A 21,533-nucleotide genomic window follows, 5' to 3' on the forward strand; every position below is an offset into this window, starting at 1 on the left:
GAGGAGGGCAGGGCTTGGGGAGGGAAGGGACTTCAATGCCATAGAGTCCAATTGCTAGGGTTGCCAGGTCTCTCTTCACCACCGGTGAGAGGTTTTGGGGGCGGAGCCTGAGGAGAGCAGGGTGTGGGGAGGGGAGGGACTTCAGTGGGGTATAATGCCATAGAGTCCACCTTCCAAAGAGGCCATTTTCTCCATGGGAACTGGTCTTTGTCATCTGGAGATCAGTTCCAGTAGCAGGAGATTTCCAGCCACCACCTGAAGGTTGGCCATGCTATATCAACGTTGATGTTCATGGTATCTTTATCCTTTATGCACTGTGCTTGGATGATAACATGTACTGCATTGCTCTGCGCTTTCAGAGGGAACTTAAAGAAGCAAGTTGCAAGACCCTACAAAGAAGGCCCACCTTGTAGAGACTGCCCTAATAAGTGCAAGGATAAACTCTGCAGTAAGTTACTATTGATGCATTCTACTCCTCTTGATAATGTAACCTTCCTTCTAATACAGCCACAATGCATTTAGAAAGTGACTTCTGAATATGGAGCAAAGCTAGCCCCCCCAACCCATACTACTTATTATAGGCTAATTTCTGCCCAATTTTTTTATGATGATGTGAGCTTGGCTTTGCAATTCTTTAGTGAGAGAATTCAACAATTTGGGGGAAATCACAGTTTTAGCCATCAGCAAAATGAGCCTTCCATTGGTTCTGTCAGATTCTAGGACTCCGTTGCCTCTCAGGAATCATCAACTTTACTCCAGACGTTTGCAGAGAGTTAAAGTAGAATTTATTTGAAAGGAAGAGTACAGTAATCTAGGAAACACAACGTTACAATGGCGCAAAATCATTTGGAGGGCATTCTTATAGAGTACACAAGCTAGAAATGTTTACAAGTAAAAGCTTTGAAATGCAAAACATTAGACGTTCCCCAACACCAAGAGAGAGAATTCACACCTTAAGATCAGAGCAGGATTACAATCAGGAAGTCACTTTGAAATGGAGATTTCTCGAGCCTCTGGCTGTTGTCCCTTCCTTCCTTTCTCTTTCCCACGGGAAGGAGAGGTGAAAAGAAAGTCACCTCGCTATCCAGGGTTCGATTGCATGCCCTCGCTGACAGGTTCACGAGTCTAAGCAGAGCCTCTTGGGAGGATCCTAATAATCTATATATCTAATAGCGACATGCCATCCCCATCTGCAAATACCTAAATCCACTAATTGGGACCACACCAGAACTCCCTGCTCTTCTCTTTTCTTTCCCCTTGTTTTTCCACTCCCCCTTACCTCTTCCCCTTCCCTTTTTTCTTCCCCCTTTCTTGATTATTTCTCCCCGCTGTTGTTGTTGTTGTTGTCGTCGTCGTCGTCATCATCATCATCATCATCATCATACCTTCTGAAATGTAATCTTAGCCAGGATTTTAATTCACATGCTTGATGCTCTTAACCCCTACACCACAATGCCTCGTTCTACTCTGGCTCTCTGTGGAGGAGGCCATCCCCACTGCAGGGAGTTGGGCCCGGCTGGGGGATTCCCACCCCCCAATCATGAGGGGGAGATGGGATTCTCCCTCCTCCCACGAACGGGAGATGGGATTCACCCCATGAAGGGGAGATGGCATTCCCCCTGCGAATTTCACGGGCTCCCACTTGTAACACCGTCGAATCTACCTTCCCAAGCAGCCATTTTTTCCTCTAGGGGAACTGATCTCTTAACAGCGCATTCCTGAGAGGAATGCGTGAGCTGGGCTTAGGAGGCAACGCAGCGGTGTTGCCTCCACCCGGCGCAAAAAACCCATGCAACCCTGATATGCCACCTTTTAAGTGGCGTGTCTCCTGATAGGGTTGCATGGGAGACACGCCACTTAAAAGGTGGCGTATCTCGGGGAGGGGGAAAGGGGGCATTCCCAAGCCGAAACGGCTCAGGAGGCCACCTAATGGCGGCCCTTCCCCCTGGCTGGTGCCATAATGCCCCTGAAACGTCTCCCGGGGTGCTGTAACGCCCCGAGAACGCCTCCCGGGTCACTGCCAAAGCCTTTGCCGGTGTCTGAATGCTGGCGGCAGGCTCCGCCAGCATTTGGACCTGGCACTAACCCCCGCCAGTGGCCAGAGCCCGGCATCTGGCCTGGCACGCCGGCGCTGGGGCCACAAACGCCAGCATGTGCCTCTTGGATGCTGGTGCTGGGGGCCCTTGAGTTGGCGTGGGCTGGCTCCAGCCTCCAAAGGCCTTTGGGCATGGCCGCTGGCATGGCTCAGGAATGGGCTGCAAGTCTTTTTTAAATTTTTATCTAGGGGAACTGATCTCTGTAATCTTGAGGTAAGTTGGGATTAAATACTGACTCTGCCTTTCCCATCTAACTTTCTGTTGGTTTGGTTCCTTTCAGCCAATCCGTGTAAGTACAGAGATAAACTTTGGAACTGCAAGGATCTGCTAAAGATCTACACATGTAAAAGAAAAATGTTGGTCAAAGGATGCCAAGCTACCTGCAGATGCAAAAAGAACATCAGATAATGTGCATGTGAACATCACGAGATCAGTCCTGAGATAACTTTTGGTAAATGAAAGAAGTTAGATATTCAGCATCATAAAGAACTTTCCGTATATAGCACTTAAAACAGGTCAAATATTAGCTGACATTTATTTATGGTAAAAAAAAATGAAACATTTCCAAGTTATTTGCAAAATGGGTGAGTGAAATTTGTCAGTGTTCTGTTTGCTTCATTTCTCTTTATTGTTCTGCTTGAGAATAAAACTGCTGATATCATACTGCCATTGTACAAATGTACAGTGAGACCACACTGGGAATACTGTATACCGTTCTGGTCACTACACCTAAAAAAGGATATTACAGAGCTTGAGAAGGTGCAGAAAAGAGCAACCAAAATGATTAGGGGACTAGAGCAACTGCCCTATGAGGAGCGGTTAAAACACTTAGGGCTGTTTAGCTTGGAAAGAAGGCAGCTGAGGGGAGACATGATAGAGGTCTATAAAATTATGCATGGTTTGGAGAGAGCCAGAATACAGGATGATCTTGACAGGCTGAAGAATTGGGCTAAAACCAATAAAACGCATTTCAACAGAGATAAATATAAAGTTCTGCATTTAGGTACGAAAAATCAAATGCATAATTATAGGATGGGGGAGACTTGTCTTAGCAGTAGTGTGTGCAAAAAGGATCTTGGGGTCTTAGTAGACCAAACACTGAACATGAGTCAGCAGTGTGATGCGGTAGGGGAGTGGAGAATCAAACCCAGTTCTCCAGATCAGAATCCGCTGCTCCAAACCACCGCTCTTAACCACTACACCACGCTGGCTTAGAAGATTTATTCTTCACTTTTGATCACAAAGGAACCCAAAACGACTTACAAAAATAGAACAAACACACTCAAAATACAATTGAAAAAAATATAAAACAGATACAATGGGAAAAAATGAGATTTAAAACAAACAAAAAATAACCACCTGTATCTTGGATCCAGTGGATGCCCTGTTAGTTTACTAATTGTACTCTTGAATCCATTAGAGCTTGAAGTCTTGCCTGGTGCACAGAATTCTTGGTCTTGTAATTTTATCAGGACATTAAGTTGATTACTTTATGTACTTATTTACTCAAGAAACATAGATGTGGTGGAAAGTGCCGTCAAGTTGCAGCTGATTTATGGTAACCCAGTAGGGTTTTTATGGCAAGAGACATTCAGAAGTGTTTTGCCCTTGCCTGCCTCTGCGTTGTGACTCTGGACTTCCCTGATGGTTGCCCGTCCAAATATTAACCAGGGCCAACCTTACTTACTGTAGCTTCCAAGATCGGATGGGAACAGGCTATCCTGGGCCGCCTGCATTTGAATAACCACAAAAGAAGACTTTCTGAATTTGGGGGGGAAAGTGTTTTCTTTGCTTTAGTCAGTGCCCCCGCCATCTAATTTTAATAGGCTACATGTTGACATATTGTAATTTTAATATTGACATAATCTCGCCACTGTGGGTCGAGCGTATTGATGTCCAATGACTGTTCTAAATTGCATCGCAAATACTTTCTCATTCTCACACTACCGTCTAGAAGCAGTAGTTTGACTCAATAAATTCTAAGCACGTGCCATCCTAAGGAATATCACTGACTGCACTGACCCAAAAGCAGCACAATATGAAATGAAGTATTATTTGCTTCTGATGATTTGGGGGACCTGTTTTCTAATTCTCTAAAAACTGATGTGCATATTGAAATTTTGCCATGTAAGCAGTAATATTGCCATGTAAGCAGTATTATTGATATCAACAGCCATATCTTTATAATGATATCACCAAACGACAGAAAGATAGAGATATGTTTCATAAACCAATAGTTCAGTTTCATTCTTTTTGCTAATTTGAGATAGGGTTGCCAGATACCTCCTGGTAACCAATGAAGGTGGGTGAGGGGACTTACTAGCTGCAAATGGAGGCCATCATCGACACATTGATGTCACTTCTGGAAGTTCCGCCATCACATCACCGACAACTACGGGGTGCTCTGGTATTTTGACAAAACTCTACGGTAGATAGGGTTGCTTTGTGTACTAGCTGGAGATCTCTTGCTATTACAACTGATCTCCAGCCAATAGAAATCAGTTCCCCTGGAGAAAATGGCCACTTTGGCAATTGAACTCTATGGCATTGAAGTCCCTCCCCTCCCCAAAAACCTCCCACTGGTGGCAAAGAGGGACCTGGCAACCCTAAAATTGGTAGAAGCTGTTTTTACCATAGAATTTTGCCCATATACCAGATCGTCCCTGCTGTCCTCAGCAATGTGATGACATTACTTCTGTAAATGATGCTGACACATCGGTGCTGGCCTCCATTTACAGCTAGTAAGGTCCCCCCACCAGCCATCTGATCTGCGCTGGGAGAAGGGAGCTTGGAGTGGGGAATCCCCCACCCCTAGCAGGGGGATGGCAACCCTACTTTGAGGCCATATTGATATCTGCAGATAGAGGATCATATGTGGGGGGGAGAGCAGTTTCTAAAAAGAGAGGAAAATCCGCTGAGGAATCCCAGTTATGAATTTTTTTTAGCACACAGTAGACATGTATCTTACTTCTATCACCATGATAATCAACTGCCAGTCAGGCCTGCATGGATGACAGTTATTCTGAGAGACAGTAATATTACCACCTGCTTAGTATATAAAGGTAGAGATCTAAAACAAAGTGTACAGTGCAAATGTCTAAACAAAGAAGGAAAGTCTAGACTTCGTTCTGGTCATTAGTAATGTTCAGGACCGTATTGCCATAAAATTCAGCTGGAACAAGTGATGGAGCATGGTTATTGTTTGGCTCTTGACATTATGCATTTACTGACACGGTTCATTGTACCTTACTACCATTTTCCAGGATTATGATCTTCTGTCATGCCCTGCATAAAGCCTCAGCATAATTAAAGAGAAAGCAACGATGTCAGGATGTGCGAGTGAGCATTATATGGCTTATCACATAATCCATTGTGCATGGTATATTCGATAGTTCTCCAGCAATGGGAACTACATGTCCAACCTGACATCATACATTTGCTAGTACTGTCCCAGAATATTAGAATTCTGGGGTGCCAAATGAAGAAGAAGAGTTGGGCCATTTATGCAGGGTCGATTTTGATGCTCGCTCAAAACTGCTTTTTAAAATCCGCCCTTTAAAATTACTATTCATGGTCCCGATGCAAGAGGAGAAATTAAAACAAATTCCACCCTCCCACTCGCCTGCTCCTTCGTTCCTTTGTTTGCATAGCCATTAGCAATGGTTGTTTGCATAGCTAAGTCGCGGCTGTGATTTTTCATGGTTCCTTCAGTAAATGCTTCGATGCAAATACAAAAGGTCGCGTTAAAGGGGCTCTTAAGAAGTGCGAAGTAGGTATGCTCCGGCTTCGCCGTGACGGCTGGAATGACGGTTCAGCATGAAGAAATAAAAAAAATATGCGGGGCACTTCAGCCCGGAATGCACTGCTAATTACCAAGCATAAATGGCCTTGTTTTTTATATGCTGATTTTCTCTACTACTTAAGGAAGAATCAAACCGGCTTACAATCACCTTCCCTTCCCCTCCCCACAACAGACACACCCTGTGAGGTAGGTGGGGCTGAGAGAGCTCTAAGAGCTTACCTAGCCCAAGGTCACCCAGCTGGCTTCATGTGGAGGAGTGGGGAAACCAATGGTTCACCAGATTAGCTGGTTCACCAGATAAACCCGGTTCACCAGATTAGCCTCCGCCACTCATGTGGAAGAGTGGAGAATCAAACTCGGTTCTCCCGATTAGAGTCCACTGCTCCAAACCACTGCTCTTAACCACAACACCACGCTGGCTCTTGATGAGCAGTAGGTTCAGGACAAACAAAAATGAATAATTCTTTACTCAACAAGTAATTAAATTGTGGAATTCACTGCCAGTGGACATAGTGATGGCCATGATCATAGACAGCTTTAAACAGGGGTTAGACAGATTTATGGAGGATTAATCCGTCCATCAATGGCTAATAGCTGTGATGAGTAAAGGGATCCTCTATACTCGGAGGCAGCAAACCTCCAAATACCAGGGCTAAAAGGCAGCATCAAGGGAAGCCCTTGGCAACTATACCCTGTTTGATTGGCTCTCCAGGGCAAGAGGTTGGCCACTGTGTGAAACATCTAACTAAAGTAAATAGACCATTGTTCTGATTCAGAACAGTGCTTCTTACGTTCTGCTAAAAGTTAATATCATCCAATCTTCCATGGCAAACACTACAAGGATCTAAATCATTCAGCAAGTCCAGCGAAGCAAAGCTAAGAATTTCTAGATACTGCAATGAGGCATTAGTAATCCTGCTGAACCCAGTCAAAAACCTGTGAGTCATCATTGGAAATATTTTCTGTTTCATTCCTAGGGTTGCCAGGTCCCTCGTTGCAACCGGTGGGAGGTTTTTGGGGCGGAGCTAGGATTCTCAACCTCCAGGTACTAGCTGGAAATCTCCTGCTATTACAACTGATCTCCAGCCGATAGAGATCAGTTCCCCTGGAGAAAGTGGCCGCTTTGGCCACTGAACTCTATGGCATTGAAGTCCCTCCCCTCCCCAAACCCTGCCCTCCTCAGGCTCTGCCCCAAAAACCTCCCACCGGTGGTGAAGAGGGACCTGGCAATCCTAGGTGGAGCCTGAGGAGGGTGGGGTTTGGGGAGGGGAGGGACTTCAATGCCATAGAGTCCAATTGCCAAAGTGGCCTTTTTCTCCAGGTGAACTGATCTCTATCGGCTGGAGATCAGCTGTAATAACTGGAGATATCCAGCTACTACCTGGAGGTTGGCAACCCTATTCATTCCCTGTTATGGGAGTTGATGTCCCCCAAGATTCGGCCCTGTATGAAATGCCTGAGCTCCCAAAACTGTCCTGGCTATGGTTGTCAAATACCCCCTGGCAACCGGCATGGAGTGGGGGGGGGGGGGAACCTACAGGCAGTAAGCATAGTCCAAGGCCTCTTGTGTCCACAACCCACTGATGTCATTTCCGGATGGGACACTGTGGTATTTGGGCAAAACTCTATGGTAGGAGCCGTTTTTAGAAGAGTTTTCCCAAACACCAGAGCATCCCTGTGGTCATTGATGATGCAATGATGTCACTTTTGGGGCATGCCGGAAATGTCACTGTGTTGCAGACACCAGAGACCTCAGAGTAGGTTTACTGCCCATAGGTTCCCCCGTTGGCTGGCTGAACAGTACCCGAGGCAGGGTGCCAACACTGGAAATCCCCCATTACCAGCGGGGTCTGGCAACCCTGTCTCCGGCTGTCTCCTCCCAGCTCATGATGTTGCTATCATGATGACCCATACTTTTATTACCTGTAGAAAACACTGGTTGTGGGAGATAAATAACACAGTTTAAAAAATACTTAATGTTTATTTTAAAATCTGTAAACCACCACATTTGTACTGGGAACTTGAGCTGGCTGTGAATTGGAAAACAAAATGTATTTGCAGGCAAAATTCAGAATTTTTTTTTTCAAGTGCTAGCTTGTGATGACGCAGAATTGTGTGAAGGCCGGGGAAGTTCTTTCCAAAGCAAGAAATGTTCCTGCTATATATACTCTGCTTCCAGTGCAGATTAGCTTCAATTCCAGCTGCAGCTCCTCTGAAGACACAAAAGAACCACTCTTGAAAAGGTAATATAGAAAAACCTTCATTTTAAGCGACAGGAATCCTCTTGAATGAATCGGTTGTTCACTTCCCAAACAGATGCCTACCGGTGGTTTCCAAACCAACATGGGTATGAACTTCTTGACTAAATCAGTGGTTTGATTATTCGGACCATCTGTACACACTTTCATAGGTGTGTTGGAGTAAAGGCAACTCAGCATGCCGCAAAGATGGTGAGGGGTCTGGAGACCAAGTCCTATGAGGAAAGGTTGAAGGAGCTGGGTATGTTTAGCCTGAAGAGAAGACTGAGAGGTGATATGATAACCATCTTCAAGTACTTGACAGGCTGTCACATAGAGGAGGGTGCCCAGTTGTTTTCTGTTGCCCCAGAAGGTCGGACCAGAACCAACGGGTTGAAATTCAATCAGAAGAGTTTCCGTGTAGACATTAGGAAGAATATTCTAACAGTTAGAGCGGTCCCTCAGTGGAACAGGCTTCCTCGGGAGGTGGTAAGCTCTCCTTCCCTAGAGATTTTTAAGCAGAGGCTGGATGGCCATCTGTCAGCAATGCTGGTTCTGTGACCTTAGGCAGATGATGAGAGGGAGGGCATCTTGGCCATCTTCTGGGCATGTTGTGGGGGTCACTGGGGGTGTGGGGGGAGGGCAGTTGTAAATTTCCTGCATTGTGCAGGTGGTTGGACTAGATGACCCTCGTGGTCCCTTCCAACTCTATGATTCTATGATTGAACCTTGGGGATGGGGGGTCGCTATTTTGCTCTAGACAGAATGTGTGCATTACCTTCTGTTTTATTTTTTTGAATAATATAATAATAATTGACACAAAAATACAGAAAAAGCAAAAAAAAACATAGCTGCAAAAAGGATATAAAATCGAAAAAACAGAAAAACAGCCAGATAAGATAAATAACACTGAGATTACTGCTACCCATAAAGTTGATCTCACATGCTTTAACCAAGATATTAGGCAACTACCATCTTTAGCGTCATTAATAAACCCAAATAAACCCTTAGTTTCTTAATATACTATAACCATAGTGTGTTATTAATTTATATCTATTATATAATCCTGAACTGTCTCTTACTTGAATTATCTTATTTGTAATATCTGACCATAATACAAAACAGATTATTTTACTTCATCTAAAATCTTATCTCTCAGGTTGCATCTTCCACCTCAGCCCATGCTTTGAGAGGAATATATATATATAATAGAATGGGTTGCCTCTCATAATGAATAGGTTGCCGATAAAGGCTTGTGTTGTGTTGCATGGGTTGCCAGCTGGGGAGCATCTTTCTAACTCCTCCTTCTCTGAGAGCCTGATCTCCACCACAAAGCTAATGTAAAAAACGGCATTGGGAGAAGCCGGGGAATGTGACGTGAACCTTAGTACTCAAATGCCCGAAGGAACTGAAGATCCTAAGCCTGTTTGCTGGTTGTTTTTCTCCCTAGAAATGCTTCTTTTGACTGTAGTCCTGCTCTCAGCTGCTATTCTGAACCAGTCTCTGGGAGAGGTATGTGTCAAAGTCTGTACATGTCAGACCTATTCTTGCAATCTATGTGTGAGGGTCTCTGTCTTTGTGTCTCTGCTTTCCATCACCTGCGGTGTTATCAGTGAACTCGTAAAAGCAGTTCACACCTTCTGGTCTCAGGCGCCAGGCCTGATGGCCCATGTATCTTCCCCCCCGCTGTTCTTCCTGCCAGTACTCCCTCAGGCCGGTGCGGCCTTGGAAGTGTGATAGCCGCACCAGACTTCCTGGGATCCGTCTGATGTTTTGTATTATGCCAAGCTTGTAACTTCCCATAACAATAAGTGTGAACCCCAGTGCCCCAGTGCCCTGGAGTCAATATATTCTGTAAACCCGTATAGCCCCTCACTTGCAACTTTCTACCTGTGCCTGTCTCATCTCCTGAAGGCTTCAATAAATCTATTGTTTCTGTATCAACGTCTGAGCAACTGATTTGGAGAAGCAAACTCAGAGAGGGGGATCTCTCACATTAAGTTGCAAGTCTTTGCCTCTCGGACTGCAGCTGTACCGCTTTGGACAGAATGTCAGCCGACGAGGACACCACCCCTAACCCCGATGCCCCCAAGGAACCGGACGAGCCGGAGAAGCCGGACCCGAAGGAGGAGGGAGCCAAGCCAAAGAAACCGAAGGGTCGCGCCCCCGACCAAGATCGGGACGAACGTCCCCGGGGGCTTACTTATTGGCTGGACTCTCCCAAGGGCTGGTCGCTCTCGCGGACTGCGGCGAAGGATCGCCGGTTGGCCTTCCCCAGCACGGGACTCGAAGGGGACCCGGCCCGCAAAGAGGCCCTCATGGAGGAAGAACGAAAGCAGTGGCAGGAAGACCGCCGGGCTATGCAGGAGCAGATGGAGATCATGCAACGCGTAATGGGTGAGATGGCCACGACCCTAGATGCGCTGAAGTTGCAACCTCCAGCCGGTGCTCCCCCAGACGGGGCGCCGGTAGTTCCGCCCGCAACCCCTGCCCCCCCGGCCCGTCGGGACCTGAAAGTCACGTATGACGGGTCGGGAGACCAGTTGACCTTTTTTATGGTCCAAGTGGACATTTTTATGCGGGAACAAGGCCGAACCTTCGTTTCTGAGGAGTCCCGGGTGCAGTACGTGGCTTCCTTACTGCAAGGGGAGGCGGCTGCCTGGATGGTGTTGCAGTATGAACTCCGCTCGCCGGTGCTGCGAACCCTGGACGAGTTCATGGTAGCACTCCGAAACCGTTTTGAGGACCCGACTCTGGGTGAGCGGGCTAAAGCCTCCCTGATGCAACTGCGCCAAGGGACTAAGTCGGTGGCGCAGTATGCAAGTGAGTTCCAGTCACTGGCTAGCCGAATTCTGGACTGGAGTGAAGCTACCTTGGTACAATGTTTCAGGGAGGGTCTCAACCCAGACCTCCAACATTGGGCTTTCATGCAAGGGAACCCCCCGGATGTGGAAGGTTGGGTTCGCCATGCTGCTGACATCGAGAATCGCAAACAACTCCTGAACTTGTCCAAGCAACGGCTTGGGCGAGACCCCAGGCCCCGAGGTGACCGTGGCCGGGAACTCCGGCAAGGGGGTGGCGGGGGTCTCTCGGCCGCGGAACGCCGCAAGCGGTTCGAGGCCGGCGTCTGCCTGATCTGCGGGGGAAAGGGTCACTTTGCATCGCAATGCCCCTCTCGCTCAGGCCGTCCGACCCCCCCCCGCCAAACCCAGGCCGAGCCGACGAAACCGGCCGCCGACAGCCAGCCTCGCCGCAGAAGTGGACCACTGAGCCGGCGCTCCGGCGCACCCTCCGCTCTCCACGCGCGCCCCCAGGATGGGGCATCCGACTCTACGGTCCCATCGGGGTCCCGGATTACAAATACCGTCTTTGATTCGGACGGCTCCCCGGAAACCACCACCCCGTCCCCCTCTTCCAGCGAGGAGGAAGAGTGGGAACAGCCGGCAAAAAACGCCGTCGGTCTGCTGTAGAGGGGGCTCCGCAGCAGACCGTCCCTATCGTTGTGCAAGGAGCTCCACCGATGGTAAGCGCCCAAGAGGACAATGTATTTGTGCGTGTTCATCTGTCCCTACCCAAAGGGGGTCCCCCGTTAGAGGTCCCCGCGTTGGTCGACTCGGGGTGTGCCCGCACCATGATAAATGTGGAAACTGCCAAGAAGTTGGGTGTCCGGCGCAAGCGGCTTCCGGGACCCCTCCGTTTTTCCCAAATGGACGGGAGTGACTTTAAACGGGGCCCTGTGACCCACAGAACTGCAGCCGTGATTATGTCCGTGGGGGAACATTGGGAACGGTTGTATTTCACCATCGCCCCTATTGTAACCCCTGTGGTGTTAGGGATGAACTGGTTAAGGGGACACAATCCCTCCATTGATTGGGTTAAACGGGTGCTTTCCTTCCCCGAAAACCCCTGTGGGTTGCATGACAAGGAACGGGTACTCAGAACTCCAGCCGCCGCACTGGTAGGGTCCCCCGCCCCAGTCTCTCCTCAATTACCCTCTGAGTACTCGCAGTTTACTGATGTTTTCGATGTTAGAGAGTGCGACGAACTGCCTCCCCACAGAGAAACGGACTGTACCATCGAGATTGTAGGGGAAGGCAAACTGTCTAAGGGAAAGGTTTACCCCATGAGCCCTAGTGAAAAGACTGTATTGCGAGACTATCTGGATGTCAATCTGGCGAGGGGTTTCATACGCCCCTCCAAGGCTCCTTACTCAGCCCCAGCTTTCTTTGTAAAGAAAAAGACGGGAGATTTAAGACTGTGTATTGACTTTCGCAGACTGAACGCAGTCACCCAGTCTAATGCTTACCCCCTCCCTCTTATTCCTGACCTTCTAGCACAATTAAAGGAGGGCCGAATCTTCACCAAACTGGACTTGGTAGAAGCCTACCACCGCATTCGCATCAAAGAAGGAGACAAACCCAAAACGGCCTTTTCCAGTTGTTTTGGGATGTTTGAGTACCTGGTCATGCCGTTCGGACTTTCGGGGGCTCCGAGTGTCTTTATGCAATTAATTAATGAAGTTTTGCATGATTTACTGTTTCGGGGGGTGGTGGTATTTCTCGATGACATTCTTATTTACTCTGAGACCATGGAAGAACATGTGCGCCTAGTGCGAGAAGTGCTCCAGCGGCTGCGGGAGCACAAACTGTATGCTAAGGTGTCCAAGTGTGAATTCCACCAACCTTCTATTACATTTCTGGGGTATGTGATTTCCCACCAAGGGTTGGAAATGGACCCCGCCAAGGTCCAGGCGGTGCGGGACTGGGAAACCCCCACTACCCGCCGCCAACTTCAACAGTTTTTGGGGTTTGCCAACTTTTACCGGAATTTCATTCCCAACTTTGCCCAAGTTGCGCTTCCCCTCACTGCCCTGTTGCGTACCAAGGACAGGGGGGCTAGCGCCGCACTCCCCTCAGCCCGTCTGCAATGGTCTCCCCAGTGCCAGCAAGCTTTTGAACGTTTAAAGCTACTTTTTTCATCCGAACCCGTTTTGGCTCACCCGGATTGCACCAAGCCCTTCGTGGTGCAGGTGGATGCCTCGGATGTAGCCATGGGCGGGGCCCTATTGCAGAGGGATGAGGGGGGACGGTTGAGGCCATGCGCCTACTTCTCCAAGAAGTTTTCCCAGTCCGAAATCAACTGGGCCATTTGGGAGAAGGAGGCAGCAGCGGTCAAACATGCCCTTACCATATGGAGACACTTCTTGGAGGGGGCCGAGCTGCCGTTCGAAGTGTGCACAGATCACAAGAATCTTGAGGCTCTCAAGGGAGCTAGAAAACTCAATGCCAAACAAATTCGGTGGGCCCAATTTTTTGCAAAATTCCGGTTCACCCTCAAACATGTCCCTGGCAAAGAAAATGCCCTAGCTGATGCTTTGTCACGACTTCCCCAGTATCGCAACGATTTCGATCGCCCCGTCGACTCCCTGTTCACTCCCGAACAGCGAGGGGAAGTCCCTGGCTTGGCCGTCACCACCCGATCCCAAGCCCGCCAACCGGAGACCCCCCCTACGCTCAAAGGTATCCCGGAAGCATTCCAACAGCGACTCCGGGACGCCTCCTTACAGGAGGAGGAGCACCATCTCCTCCCCACTGGCCTGGAACGAACCAACACTTGGTGGGTGCAAGGGGGGAAACTATATGTCCCATCTTCCCTTCGCAAAGAAGTATTGGGACTTGTACATGGGGCCAGGCTAGCGGGTCATTTTGGTTTCATAAAAACGCTTCACCTGGTTCGAAGGCAATTCTGGTGGCCCGGTATGAGATCTGATGTAGAGTTGTATGTGCGCAGCTGCCCCACCTGCGCCACAGCCAAGAAACGGATGGGAAAACCCCCGGGGCTTCTCAAACCGCTTGAGAACCCCTCCCGTCCCTGGGAAGTCATCGCCATGGATTTTATCACCGACCTACCTCCAAGTCGGGGGAAAACGGTTCTCTGGGTTATCACAGACCTCTTTTCCAAACAGGTTCATTTCGTTCCATGTGCAGGTCTTCCTTCAGCCCAGGGCTTAGCTAAACTGTTCATCACGCACGTCCTCAGGCTACACTCGATCCCGAGGAAGGTCCTCTCCGACCGGGGGGTCCAGTTTGTTGCCAAATTCTGGCGGGCTTTCCTAAAGTTAATGGGAGTGGAGGAACAGGGCCTTTCTTCCGCCTATCACCCCCAAACGGATGGTCAAACGGAACGAGTAAATGCGGTAGTAGAATGTTATTTGCGTTGCTATGTAAATTTCCACCAGGACGACTGGGTCGACCTGCTGCCATTTGCCGAATATGCGTACAACAATGCGCCTCATTCCTCTACCGGCTTTAGTCCCTTCCAAGTTATATACGGGACGGATTTTGGCCCTTTCGGTTCTGCCCCCGTCTCGCCAGAGCTCCAGTCTACCCCTGATCTTCAGGAGTGGATTCAGGTGGTTAAATCCACCTGGCCATGGTTGCTCAAAAATCTGGAAAGGGCAAAAAGCAAGTACAAGGAACAAGCAGACAAACACCGGTCTCCGGGATGGGAACTCAAGGTGGGGGAGCAAGTCTATCTGTCCACCAAAAACCTCCGCTCTCTTCGCCCCTGCAAAAAACTGAGCGACCGTTATGTAGGACCTTTCCCCATTACCAGAGTAATCAACGAGGTTACCGTGGAACTGAGTCTCCCTAAGACTCTCAAGGGAGTTCATCCAGTCTTCCATATAAGCCTCCTCAAACCTTATGTAGCGGCTCCCCAGTTCCACCCCCCTCCCGCTCATGAGATTCCTACCGTAGTAGGAGGGGATACCCATTTGGAAATATCCAAGGTTTTAGATTCCAAATGGAAGAAAGGGAAACTGTTTTACTTTGTTCGCTGGAAAAACCTTGGCTCCGCTCATGACGAATGGGTGGCCGCACCCCACATGGCAGCTCCTCGCTTGGTCCGAGAATTCCACCTCGCTTATCCCGATAAGCCTCGTCCTCTCGGAGGGGGGCCTTAAGGGGGGCAGAATGTGAGGGTCTCTGTCTTTGTGTCTCTGCTTTCCATCACCTGCGGTGTTATCAGTGAACTCGTAAAAGCAGTTCACACCTTCTGGTCTCAGGCGCCAGGCCTGATGGCCCATGTATCTTCCCCCCCGCTGTTCTTCCTGCCAGTACTCCCTCAGGCCGGTGCGGCCTTGGAAGTGTGATAGCCGCACCAGACTTCCTGGGATCCGTCTGATGTTTTGTATTATGCCAAGCTTGTAACTTCCCATAACAATAAGTGTGAACCCCAGTGCCCCAGTGCCCTGGAGTCAATATATTCTGTAAACCCGTATAGCCCCTCACTTGCAACTTTCTACCTGTGCCTGTCTCATCTCCTGAAGGCTTCAATAAATCTATTGTTTCTGTATCAACGTCTGAGCAACTGATTTGGAGAAGCAAACTCAGAGAGGGGGATCTCTCACACTATGTCAGTAGGGCTGCCAACCTCCAAGTACTAGCTGGCGATCTCCTGCAATTACAACTGATCTCCAGCCAATAGGGCTGTTGAATTAAAAAAAATTCGGTATAGTTCGGATTTGGCTGAATTCGGCCCGTTTAGATTCAGGATATGCCGAAGTCCGAACTCCCCCACTTCAGGTCCGTGCAATTCGGCGGGAATTCAAAGTTCGGGAAAAAAATTCGGCTGAATAAAGCCATTAAAAACACAACCGCGCCTTTCCGTGGCTCTGGGGGGCATTTTTGGGGGTAGAGGTCCCAAACTTTCAGCAGAGCTTCAAAGGACGTTTCTTGAAAGACCCCCCAAGTTTTGTAAAGATTGGGTAGGGGGGGCTGAGATATGGCCCCCAAAAGGGGTCCCCCCACCCTTAATGTGCATCTCTGAGCAGAGCTTGCTGCCCACGCACAAAGCTCCCAGCCCTGACAAACAGCTGAGAAGTTTTTTATGAATGAGGGAAAACCTGAAGACACACAACTGAAACCCCCCCTCAAACCAGGGAGAGAGAGACTCGAGGGGGAACACACACCCCAGGCAGAACCGGCAAAAGCCCCCTTTGGCTCCCCCCCCACCCACAGAAACTGCTCCCTCCCCCCACACACACAGACTCTGCTTCCCCCCCACACACACACACACAGGAGAAAAATTATAGATTAAAGCCCCCAAAGGGGTCTTACTGTGGCTGTCTTCTTTTCCATCAGGAGGGGCTGGGGAGGACTGGGTAATCCAACACGTTTCCATTTAGGCACGGGACGTTTTGCTCTGGAGGAGATGCATACAGGATCCCATTCATCCCAATAGGGAAAAGGGGAAAGGGGAAAGCCCATATCTCGGGACCCCCTGACCCAATGTTTACAAAACTTGGGTGGTCTCTTAAGAAGGCTTGTCTGAAGCTCCGCTCAAAGTTTGGGATCTGCACCCCCAAAAATGCGCCCCCTGCAGCCACGGAAAGAGAAAAGGGGGGGAGCCGATATTTCTGCCCCCACTGAACCCATCTTTACAAAGCTTGGGTGGTATCTTAAGAAGGATTGTCTGAAGCTATGCTGAAATTTTGGGGGCTGTATCCCCAAAAAAGCTCCCCCTGCAGCCACGCAAATGGAAAAGGGGGGGAGGGAAAAGGGGTGGATCCCATATCTCGAGATCCCCTGACCCAATGTTTACAAAACTTGGGTGGTCTTTTAAGAAGGCTTGTCTGAATCTCTGCTAAAAGTTTGGGGTCTGTACTCCAAAAAATACGCCCCCTGCAACCACAGAAAGGAGTGAATGTGCACAAGCACCCACACACACACACACACGAGGATTTCCCTCTCTCTCTCTCTCTCCCCGGCCCGGCCGCACATCAGCTGATTCCTCCAGTACTCAATCCTGACTGATTGGCCAGAAGAAGACACAGCTTGGCCACCGATTGGCCGGGGGAGGAGAATGCTGCTTACTGACGGTTATGCTGCTTACTGACGGCCCCGAATTGGCTGGATTTATTCGTGAACTCCCGAATTCGCTGAATTCGCCCCCCCCCGGTTGCCCGCCATTTTTGAGTTCGGTTCGTCCGAACTAAAAACCACCGAATCAGGGGAAATTCGGCTGTTTTTCAGTTCGGGCCGAACCGAATCAACAGCCCTACCAGCCAATAGAGATCAGGTCACCTGGAGAAAATGGCCGCTTTGACCATTGGACTCTACGGCATTGAAGTCCCTCCCCTCCCCAAACCCCGCCCTCCTCAGGCTCTGCCCCAAAAACCTCCAAGTATTTCCCAATCTGGAGCTGGCAATCCTATGTGTCAGAGACGTCTTGATCAGTAACGTAGGATGACTTGGAACCTCACAATTTCTGAAAATAATTTGCCTCTAGTACTCCTGATCCTCATTCTTAACTCTGGTTCAAACGGCCAAGACTTTACAGGGGGAAGGATGGAAAACGTCATGGGCCATTTATGCAGGGCTGTTTTCCCACAGTCACCCCCACCAAGTGTTTCGGGGCTTCCTTGTAATAGTGCGTGCCTTTCCCAACCGCCAGAGGTCACCTCGCGCTCCCCGCACCCTTCCGCATCTTTTGCCCTCGTTTTCCAGATTCTGGCTAAAACCGCATCCAGAAAACACAGGCAAAACGCACGGAAACGTGTGGGGAGAGCGAGGTGACCTCTGACAGTCGGGAAAGGCATGCATAATCAAAAGAAAGCCCCCAAGCAATTGGCGGTGTGACTGCGAGGGAAACAGCCCTGCATAAATAGCCATAAAGTACAGGAAGACCTTGGACGCTTCCACAGTGGTAATGGTGACTTTTTATGGGTTTTTTAGAAATTTTTTTTATTTCGAGAAGTCCTCGCGCTTGAGAATAGCTGGCTCGGAAACGGAGAAAACAAAACATTGTGGTAAAAGTGCTTGGGAAAACTACGGAGAAGAAAAAAGACAAGGAAACCATTTGAGAACCAAACGGAGGAAAATGTGTGCAGGAATGGGGAAAAAAAAACAAAGCTTTTGACGGCATGAACCATAGTAAACCAAAGAAAACAATAGTGTGTTTTTATAATCCTTAGGAGGAGGAGGAAGAGGAGAAAGAGGAAGGAGGGGAGCTTGTATTACCAGGGAGCGGCGTCTCCCCAAAGCTTCAGCAGCAGTTTGTGGACAAACTCAATGACTTGAGGAGAAAGGTGGCTCCAACTGCCAGGAATATGCTGAAAGTGGTAAAATGCAGCGTACAGATTCCGTTCTGGATATTGTTGCTTTTCTTGCGCTCTGAGTGGTTGTCGGAAATGTTCACTCAGTATATGCCAGTATAGCTTTGGGGCAGCGAGAATTATAATTGCTAAAAACTGGAAGCAAATAAATAAACCTTCAATCAAAGAATGGAGAGAAAAACTATGGGTTTATATGCAGATGGCCAAACTTACAGATTCTTTACATGGTAAAGGTATGAATGAATTAAAAAAAAACATGGTTAAAGGCCGCCGCATATTGGGATAAATCGGCGAAAATGAATTTCACAAGTATTGTTAATGAATTGTAGAATTCTGTTTTTTTTCTAACAGTAGAAGATATTAATAGATTTTGAAACACTGTCAAAACACCTCTCCGGAAGTCTAGGGTGATGGGTGCACAGTTGGGTGGTGGTTATCGGGGCACTATATATTTTATAAATTTTACCGTATAAATGTAATGTTATGGGATGTAGAAGTGCTCTTTTTGAGATTGTGTGCTTTAATGTTGTTTTTGTATTATGGTTTTAGTTTATTTTTTTTTTGTTTTTTTATATATACTGTTATCATTTATTTTTTGTTATGTTTAATTACAAAAAAATAAATAAAAATTAAAAAAAAAAGGAAATGTTCACTCAATGTGTGGACAGGTCCTTTAGTTAGCGCCATCGACAACCCCTATCTTCCCTGGGTCTGGTTTCCTCCTTTTTTTATAATCTCGAATGGGAGCTGCTTAGCCAAAGCAACCACCAATACGTAAGTCAGAAGAGCTCAGAACAGGATGACCAGCAGCCAGCCCTTCTGTGACCGGTTGGCGGCTGAGCCAATCGGTGCCCTGGGTTTCTTAATTTCTACCACCACCAAATCGCAGAGTGTTTCACAAGACAGATTAACTGGACTCATGCCTGGGGATTAGGGTTGCCAATCTCCAGGCACTGGAGATCTCCTGCTATTACAACTGATCTCCAGCCGATAGAGATCAGTTCACCCGGGGAAAATGGCCGCTTTGCCAGTTGGACTCTGTGGCATTGTAGTCCCTCTCCCCCCCAAACCCCACCCTCTCCAGCATGGTGTAGTGGTTAAGAGCGGTGGTTAGGAGCGGTGGACTCTGATCTGGAGAACCGGGTTTGATTCCCCACTCCTCCACATGAGCGGCAGAGGCTAATCTGGTGAACTGGATTTGTTTCCCTGCTCCTACACATGAAGTCAGCTGGGTGACCTTAGGCTAGTCAAAGTTCTCTCAGCCCCACCTACCTCACAGGATGTCTGTTGTGGGGAGGGGAAGGGAAGGAGATTGTAAGCCGGTTTGATTCTCCCTTAAGTGGTAGAGAAAGTCGGCATATAAAAACCAACTCTTCTTCCTCTTCTTCTTCTTCTTCTTCTTCTTCTGCTTCTTTTTTAGGTTCTACCCCAAAAATCTCCAGGTATTTTCCAACCCAGAGCTGGCAACCCTACTAGGGATGTCAATCAGCAGTGTAAAGGATATGCTTGATTTTTCTTTATACCTCCATTGAATAATTCTCTTGTTACAGTCAATGCATATACAGCTCAATGTGTGATTTAAACCCTGTATTTATCCAAATATTGGTCCCTGGTTTTATTTGTAAGGTGAACACATGTTGGCTCTTTCTTACAGATGCATACACATCAGGGTTGCCAGTCCCCCAACAGGGATGGAAGATGGAAGAATTCCCATCCCTGGCTCCCATTTCTCTCCTGGCAAGAGATAACTTTTTAAAAAATGGCTGTCAGGAATGGCATCAGTCCTCCTGTGGTTTTACCATAGAGCTTCCAACAATTCCTAGAGAGAAATGATGTCACTTCTGGGTTTCCCTGGATATGTCACACCATCGCTGACAGCTGCCTTCATGCCCCACCCCCCTATCTCCTGCTGGTTGCTGGCCGTGCATGGCAACCCTAGCACACATATATCACATACATGCAAGATATATGTGCATTTGATGTAGTATGTAAACAGGGCTAGTATAAGGCAAATGTATGTGTTTGTGTAGGCCCCAGAGATATCTGCAGCATGCTCCATTTTATACAAGGATTCATTAATGGAGGTTGAAGAGTTGCATGCAATTATTTGTATGTATGCCCCTGACTTGGATGGCCCAGGCTAGCCCGATCTCATCAGATCAGATCTTGGAAGCTAAGCAGGGTTGGTCCTGGTTAGTATTTGGATGGGAGACCACCAAGGAATACCAGGGTTGCCATGCAGAGGAAGGCAATGGCAACCCTCCTCTGTTGGTCTTTTGCCTTGAAAACCCCATAAGGGGTTGCCATAAGTCAGCTGCAACTTGACGGCACTTTACACACACCCATGCGTATGTATGAAGAGCAGATCTTTGCTTTATCTAAGGAAGAAGCCTTGTAAATGTGGGGGGGGATGGAAACTAATCCAATCCCTTTTGTGGGGCAATATCCCAGCACTCACTTAGTGCAGGATATTCAACCTGATTCAAGCAGCAGAGTTCAAAACAGCCAATAATATATATGTGTGGAGGAATATGAATAGGACACGTATTAAAATGGAAGAAAACTGTTTTTAATAAATGTCCATAAAGTATTTTAAAGCAAACATTTTTCTTTAGAGGTTTCTACTACTTTTACCTCATATTAAGCGAAACAGTGTTTCATCTTGAGTGAGTGTGAGGCAGAGAGAGAGAGAGAGCAGTTGGCAGCGTCAGTTGGTTACAAGTAACTGTCACCAGAAGGGAAGGGCTGATTCTAGAGAAGCATAGAATCCACTGTCAATCAAATTCGGCTCCAGCATTTAATCCAACAGTAAATCCCAATGGTCCATAGATTTCTTTCCAGTCATTCAGCATAGCTACTTTAAGTATCTTGAAAACAATTGAGGCTATCCCCAAATTTGACCATAAGGGAGAAAGAAAACTGACTCTGCCAATTGTGCTGATGAGCCATCCTCACGTTGTGCTCTCTTGCAAAAAGCAAGGAAGCTGCCATTAGGGTACAAATATAGATTTTGGGTTTCTTGACTTCCGACCAGACAGTGGTTATGAACCAGGCACACATGAACATATGAAGCTGCCTTATACTGAATCAGACCCTCAGTCCATCAAAGTCAGTATCGTCTGCTCAGACCAGCAGCGGCTCTCCAGGGTCTCAGGCCGAGGTCTTTCCCATCACCTACTTGCCTTGTCCCTTTAAATGGAGATGCCAGGGATGAAACCTGGGACCTTCTGCATGCCAAGCAGATGCTCTGCCACTGAGCCACGGCAGAACTAAGTGTTTTA

The 21,533-nt window shown here is 48.0% G+C and overlaps 1 protein-coding gene across 1 annotated transcript in view; it reads left to right on the top strand.

Annotated features, from left to right (window-relative positions):
- LOC130483906 (serotriflin-like) overlaps positions 1-17,655 on the top strand; it is a 36,420-nt gene extending 18,765 nt beyond the window's left edge. Inside the window, exons 5-7 of the mRNA XM_056856814.1 lie at positions 360-448; positions 2,377-2,439; positions 17,645-17,655. Coding sequence (XP_056712792.1) covers positions 360-448; positions 2,377-2,439; positions 17,645-17,655 — 163 coding nt within the window. The remainder of the gene's footprint in view (positions 1-359; positions 449-2,376; positions 2,440-17,644) is intronic.
- Positions 17,656-21,533: the final 3,878 nt, after the last annotated feature.

The sequence above is a fragment of the Euleptes europaea genome, chromosome 10 (assembly GCF_029931775.1).
Source record: "Euleptes europaea isolate rEulEur1 chromosome 10, rEulEur1.hap1, whole genome shotgun sequence".
Classification (NCBI taxonomy): domain Eukaryota; kingdom Metazoa; phylum Chordata; class Lepidosauria; order Squamata; family Sphaerodactylidae; genus Euleptes; species Euleptes europaea.